The sequence below is a fragment of the Triticum dicoccoides genome, chromosome 1A (assembly GCF_002162155.2).
Source record: "Triticum dicoccoides isolate Atlit2015 ecotype Zavitan chromosome 1A, WEW_v2.0, whole genome shotgun sequence".
NCBI lineage: Eukaryota > Viridiplantae > Streptophyta > Magnoliopsida > Poales > Poaceae > Triticum > Triticum dicoccoides.
This window is the reverse complement of record NC_041380.1, coordinates 453681770-453689329: the sequence shown is the minus strand read 5'-3', so window position 1 is coordinate 453689329 and position 7560 is coordinate 453681770. Positions and strand designations below refer to the sequence as shown.

At 43.1% G+C, this 7560-nt stretch overlaps 1 protein-coding gene across 2 annotated transcripts; it reads left to right on the top strand.

Moving 5' to 3' along the window:
- The first annotated feature begins 1802 nt into the window (after positions 1-1802).
- On the top strand, positions 1803-6317 carry LOC119278260. Of its 2 annotated transcripts, XM_037559622.1 has the most exons (4): positions 1803-2309; positions 3403-3498; positions 4024-4101; positions 5942-6317. In XM_037559622.1, exons 1-4 carry the CDS (start codon positions 2013-2015, stop codon positions 5978-5980), a joined length of 510 nt encoding a protein of 169 aa, XP_037415519.1. In that variant the 5' UTR covers positions 1803-2012; the 3' UTR covers positions 5981-6317. The 2 variants fall into 2 exon arrangements, with proteins under 2 accessions (XP_037415519.1, XP_037415521.1); XM_037559624.1 differs by lacking the exon at positions 4024-4101 and having other exon boundaries at positions 1805-2309.
- The last annotated feature ends 1243 nt before the right edge of the window (positions 6318-7560 follow it).

Sequence of the window (7560 nt, the reverse complement as noted above, 5' to 3'; positions counted from 1 at the left end):
CAATACGCCAGTGGGGAGGAGTCCTTGTCTTGATCGCCAAGTCTTGTGGAATCTTCCTTATATGCGGCAGCCGTCCGAACTGGCCCATGAGTATGCGGCCATGGGGTCCTCGGCCCAATCCAACTGATCGGGAGACGACGTGATGAGTACCCCCTAGTCCAGGACACCGTCAAGCGTCTTGTATGATTTCACTCTTTGCTTTTTAGCTTACCACAATCATCCTTGTTATACACACCTTTTGAGAGAGACACACATGATTCGGAATTTGTTAGAATACTCTATATGCTTCACTTATATCTTTTGAGCTATATAGTTTTTGCTCTAGTGCTTCACTTATATCTTTTAGAGCACGGTGGTGGTTTTATTTTATAGAAATTATTGATCTCTTATGCTTCACTTATATTATTTGTAGAGTCTTGAACAACACGGTAATTTGCTTTAATTGTGAAATTAGTCCTAATATGATAGGCATCCAACATGAAAACTTAAAAGTGCACTGAATACTATGAGAAGTTTGATACTTGATGATTGTTTTGAGATATGAAGATGGTGATATTAGAGTCAAGCTAGTTGAGTAGTTGTGAATTTGAGAAATGCTTGTTCTAAAGTTTGTGATTTCCGTAGCATGCACGTATGGTGAACCATTATGTGATGAAGTCGGAGCATGATTTATTTATTGATTGTCTTCCTTATGAGTGGTGGTCGGGGACGAGCGATGGTCTTTTCCTACCAATCTATTACCCTAGGAGCATGCGTGTAGTACTTCGTTTCAATAACTAATAGATTTTTGCAATAAGTATGTGAGTTTTATATGATTAATGTTGAGTCCATGGATTATACGCACTCTCACCCTTCCACCGCTGCTAGCCTCTCTAGTATCGCGCAACTTTCGCCGGTACCTTAAACCCACCATATACCTTCCTCAAAACAACCACTATACCTACCTATCATGGCATTTTCATAGCCATTCCGAGATATATTGCCATGCAACTTACCACCGTTCCATTTATTATGACATGCTTCATCATTGTCATATTGCTTTGCATGATCATGTAGTTGACATCGTATTTGTGGCAAATCCACCTTCATAATTCTTTCATACATGTCACTCATGAGTCATTGCATATCCCGGTACACCGCCGGAGGCATTCACATAGAGTCATATTTTTTTCTAAGTATTGAGTTGTAAGTAATAAAATTGTGATGATCATCATTAGAGCATTGTCCCATGTGAGGAAAGGATGATGGAGACTATGATTCCCCCACAAGTCGGGATGAGACTCCGGACGAAAAGAAAAAAAAGAGGCCATAAAAAAAGAGAAAATGCCCAAATAAAAAAAAATATAAAAAATGAAAAATGAGAGAAAAAGAGAGAAAGGACAATGTTACTATCATTTTTCCACACTTGTGCTTCAAAATAGCACCATGATCTTCATGATAAAGAGTCTCCTATATTGTCACTTTCATATACTAGTGAGAATTCTACGTTATAGAACTTGGCTTCACTACTAGAAACTACCATTTTACCTAAGGTCAAGTCCTTTACCTAGAACTCATTGGCCTGCACTAAGGAAAGAAAAGCAATGAACAGTATACCCAAGGGGAAGTTGAATTTTTAGCGAAAAAAAATAAGTTGGAAACAAACTTCCCCTAAAGCCACGAAGCCGTGCCCCACTGTTGCCACCTGATGTCTCCTTGCGCCATTTTTGTCGGCAGCGCGCCTTTTATTTCGTTCCACACGGTGGGCCCCATTGGGCAGTGGGAAAGGGAAGGGAGAAAGGGCGCGCAAGAGGTGGAAAAATTTCACCAAGGTTAGGTTTCTCCTCTGTTTTGCCTTCCGCCGCCAGGGTAAAACAAATCCCCCTCCTCTCCCCAAGATTTCCCCTCCAGCCACCGCGCCGCGCCCAGCCCCGCCGCTCCCTGCCACTCCGTCCCGCCGCACGACCCCTGATCCTCTCACGCTCCGGTTCGATGCGCCCCATCGCCCGGCCCTTGGCACTCCCTGCCCGGCCATGCTCCGGCCCGATCCGCCCCATCGCACGGCCTCTGCTCCTCCCCGCTCGGCCAGATCCGCCCATACCGCATCTTCATGCCCAGCCATGGCGGCGTGCGTTGATCCATGGCTGCGACGGGTGGGGTTTCCATGGCCACGCCGACCGGTGCGATGGCATCGCACCACTAGTGTCGAGGAAACCGTGACACCCTTGGTGGCTGCGCTGCCGGTGGACCATAGTGACCGCCGGAGAACACTGAGGGCGAGTTCTCGAGCTCGAGCACGAGGTCATCCCGGGGTCATAGAGAGCCTCAAGGTATGGATAGACGTCGCCCTCTTTCTTCGCTCCCTGTTGTTTATTTAGAGGATCCCCTTCAGTCCTTCACCTGTTCATTGGTTGATGATTGGGTCCTATAGCTGGTACGTGGTATGCCATTGGTGGATTTGGCAGAACATAGTTAGTCGGTAGTTGATAAGAGAATTTCATATTGCAAAGTTGCCCACTATTAGTTAGAGTATATCACATGATTTACCTGCATTAACGTGATGCTATCAGCATGTTATCTTTCTCAATACATGTAAAATTGAGCAGTCTGAATTTGTGCCCATGGTAATATAGTTAACTAAGATACTTTTGGAAATGTGCTCATGTCCTGGATCTTCGGTGATGAGACCACCTCAAGTTCTGGTATATATCCAACAAAAGTGCATACATATGAAAATGCATGAATACGAGTGAGCCAATCAACCATTTAAATTCTGGTCAAAATGTAGACATTTAAATGTATCAAGTAGGATATATTCATGCAGTCTATCTATTGGTTATTATAGAATGCATTACTGTTTGACAGTGTCTTCCAGTCTCTTTTTGCTAGCTATTTGTAATGCAAACTTGTATTGTTGGCTTTGCTGTTTATATTTCTGTACACATAGAACTGATAACTGTAGCTACTTACGACGTGTTGGTTCATAGTTGCTACACTTCTGTAGTGTCATTTATATGTTTACTGCTCATGTTCACTGTCATATATACTCGTACTGATCAGCATATATAGTTAGGTAAATAGATTCTAGTCTTGGTCCTCCTGGAAGCTTGTGCCATAGCATGCCCAACTGTTTGAAGTTTGTTCTTAGAGCTAGCTACCCGTAATCTTCAGGCATATTGTCCAGATGTTTAAGTTTAAAATAGTCCAGTCATCTAGCTATACAAGTTGTAAACTTTGTTGTTAGAGTTAGCTAGACAAGTGTAAGGATCATAAGAATTTCTATTTGGCCTTAAATAACAGGCTCACCATGGCATTTACCATTATACTGATATTTCCCGTAAAGTTTGCCATCATACTAATTTCCTATTTTATTTGTCTTCTCCATGGAGCAGTTGCATTAAAGTTTCAATTATTATTGTATAGGTGGAGGAGATAGCTGAAGACGGGGGTGCTGTTGATGGTATAAAAGGCGTTAATAAAATAGAGTTTTCTGAAGAACAGAGGAGAAAATATAGAAAGGTCAGTGGAAACTACTTCTGCAGCACAACATAATTATCTAGCACTAAAAACCATCCAGCCTACTTTGTGCTGATGTTCCTATCCTTCAATATCTCCTTTGTGCTTTTTGTAATTGCTTGTTTCAATTTCTTAGTTAATTTATTGCTTGGTACAACACCTAGTTCCTCCTAGTTCGATAGAGTTGTTTGTTTTGTTCCTGGTGGGTGCATAATATGTAAAATCTCAAATGGTATTTTATAGCCGCATGCCTACTTTGATAAAATTCTGACTGCAAACATTTACTCTGCATACTAATGACATCGTTGTGATGCTTTTAATCCTTGTATCTATGTACTATGCCTGATTGTTCTCTATTGCTCAGTACCTATTTATTTTTTAAGAGAGCGCCACTCAATACTATGTGGTCGTTCTCTAATTCAGTTGCAATACAAGTGACATGACTTCTTTAAAGCCGAGGGTTGCTAATATGTTGTACGTCATGTTATTTTTTCTATTGTAAATATTACCGAAATGCATGGTGTATAGGTAAGAGAAGAAGGTGATGCAAATGCTATAAAACTTTTGCGACATTATATGAAAAAAAAGACACGAGGCTGCTGTAAGGTAACTGGTCATGTTACTATTTGGTGTGAGACCAGTCTTTTTCTTGCTCAGCTTTATTTGTTATGTTTCTATTGGGTGCTCTAATTTACATTCAACGCTGGGATTTTCTTCTCTCTTACCTGACATAGTATTACACAAGGAATACTCTCAGTCACATATGTTTTCCTGTTATGAACTTATGATGGTGCGAAGTAGTTGTAATCAACGTTTACGAGTCGACGAGTCGATGAGTCGTTCGAAGGTTGAGACTCATAGACTAATCGTGACTAGTCTAGACTACTGCTGGACTAGTCGACATGGTACTGTAGTTCACAACTGCAGTAGTCAATTACCAAAACCTAGTATTAATATGTAATAGTATATACTATAGGAAGTGCATTGGAGCGCCAATTTGTCCTGCAGATTAGGCCAGTAAGCATATTTCCATGTTGGGCCTTGCTCCTAGTTGGCTTCTTGCAGGATCCTTCCATGGATCATATTGCTCATTGGCCTGAGCTGCAGCTGCTGAAACAATACTTGAGATATTTCCGGCGTAGACATTGCACTTCAGACCTAAGGATCTTGAAACTGAAGCAAACAAAACGAAATAAGGAAGAGGGCAGGGGGTAAAAATCGAATCGAAGAAGGGAAGAAGAGAAGGGAGAAATTACTTTGCTAGTATGCTTGCTTGCTTACTGCAACCTGAGGGACGAGCGGATCCAGTAGCCAGAAGGCAGCAGAGGGAGGGAGACCGTAGGGACAGATCTAGGGAGAGCAGAAGCAGTGGAGGGAGAGGGCCAGAGCAGAGGAGTGCAGATCCATGGAGAGCAGAAGCAATGAAGGGAAAGGGGCAGGGTGGCTGGCTCACTTATCCCCTCCCAATCCCTAAAAAAAAATTGAGTCGAACGACTCAAGGTGCACGACTAGTCTAGTCTAGTCTACGACTAGTCCTTCGACTCCTCGACTCGGCGAACTAGTCTACACGAGATTTCTAGTCGACACCCAGAATGCGACTCATAGACTAGTCTAGCGACTAGTCTCGACTAGTCCCTCGACTCGTAATCAATGGTTGTAATACAAAGTAAAACATGTCATTTGAGTTAAACTATAGGCAATATGAAACTTCCATGGTTTTACCCAATGATTACTAGTCTAATAGTCTCAATCTAATTGTCAACTAGCTTCTTCATGTAGACTAGCTCGCTGAGTCGAGCGATGGAGCGACTAGTCGTCGACTAGTCTAGACTAGTCTGGTGGCTCAATTTGCGAGGGATAAGTGAGCAGAGCTCAGCCTGCAGGAAAAAAAACATTGCAACCCTAGCTTTCCAGGCTCGCTCCACAACGAGTCGCCTCACCTGGGGCTAGGCCGCCACCACTGCCCATTGCCCGCCACTGCCGCTGGCGGTGGCCAGGAGCATTACAATGCTCTATCTTCCTTATTGGTTCCGCTCCTTCCCTGGATCCACGCCCCTTGCTGCTCAATTTTTATTGTATACTCCCTCTGTCCCAAAATATAAGAGCGTTTTTGACACCACACTAGTGTAAAAAATGCTCTTATATTATGGGACGGAGGGAGTAATATATAGTATGTACTACATTGCATACTAGGTATTAGTAGTTAATTACTATAAGTTGAGTACTACAGTACCATGTTGACTAGTCCAGCAGTAGTCTAGACTAGTCACGATTACTCTATGAGTCTCAACCTCGGCTCTCGACTCGTCGACTCCTTGACTTGTAATTCTTGGTTTTACCTCGAAGTCAAATCACCATTTTCTTTTACTTACACTTACTAATTGTTGTTGCCAATATACCTTTACTTACAACTAAGTGCTAAACTGCTTGTCATCACTAATTTCAGGACCATAATGTCACTTTGATGCTTCTTCCAAGCTTTTGACTCTGGTGGCACCCGACCCAGATGCTGAAGGGATGTTCGGCTTCTTTTCATGGCATCTAGAACTTCCTTACTCAATTTGTCACACATCTCAGGAAGCCAACCGCTTGGGCAGGGCTTGACACTTGAAGACCATGCATCTTCTGCAGTGCATGATAGATAACATGTTACAGTTCTTTTGTAGTAGTAGATACCTGACCAACAGTGCTAGTCGTGCCAAATTTTGCAATAGTTTATTTTTTGAATTCTGGCGCTAAATTGACCATGAGCCTGATGTATGTGTTTGTTGATAATATGATGTGTATGATGAATTTTGGCTGCAATTTATAAATTTTAATTATGGCACAGAATCTAATTATTTAAATTATGTTGGACATGAATTTCAATTTGAATGTGTATTTGTATATGAAATATATGAATATATGTATCCCTATGGTATTATTTAAACATCTAGTAGGGAAAGAATTGTAGGGGAAGTAGTGGGGTGTCACAATTCATATGGACCCCATGGTCTTTCCCTAGGGTTTGTGCCCCTAGGTAAAGAGAGTTTCCCTAGAGCTTGCCACATGCACCCTAGGGAAAGAGTTCTTTCCTGACTATACTACACCTAGGGTTCTTTACCTAGGGCAAGCTCTAGGTAAAGTCTTCCCTTATGGTTTTTTGCATTTCACCTAGGGTATATGGGGTAAAATGTAGATTTCTAGTAGTGCTTGTATATTCCAATGATGGGCTTCCTCAAAATGTCCTAGGTCTTCGTGAGCAAGCAAGTTGGATGCACACTGTCGGTGTCAAAACCGGCGGATCTCGGGTAGAGGGTCCTGAACTATGCGTCTAGGATCGATGGTAACAGAAGGCGGGGGACACGATGTTTACCCAGGTTCGGGCCCTCTCGATGGAGGTAATACCCTACTTCCTGCTTGATTGATCTTGATGATATGAGTATTACAAGAGTTGATTTACCACGAGATCGTAGAGGCTAAACCCTAGAAGCTAGCATATGGTATGATTGTTGTATATATCTTCTATCGACTAGCCTGGCCTCGGTTTATATAATGCACCAGAGGCCTAGGATAACAAGAGTCCTAGTCGAATACGCCGGTGGGGAGGAGTCCTTGTCTTGATCGTCAAGTCTTGTGGAATCTTCCTTGTATGCGGCAGCTGTCCGAACTGACCCATGAGTATATGGCCATGGGGGTCCTCGGCCCAATCTAACAGATTGGGACATGACGTGGTGAGTACCCCCTAGTCTAGGACACCGTCAGTAGCCCCCTGAACCGGTCTTCAAGTTATGGACGCTCCTCGATTCTTCCGAACTGTTCTTCATCTCCGGTCGTTGGTCTTGAAAACTGGTTCAACAAATCTTCCCATCTTCTATCTTGAGGATTGCCGAGCTAAATCTGAAGATCTCACACGTCGGGTATCCGAGGAGCCCTTTAAGTCTTCGGCCTTTATCAATGCCTTGTTACTTTTATGCCACACCTCGGGTTTGAAGTTGTCCTCGGGCGGCAGCGTCCTCTTGCGTCCGAGTTCCAACGCCGGACTGCATTCGAGGTATCTTTTGCAGCCGAGCACCAACGCCGGAC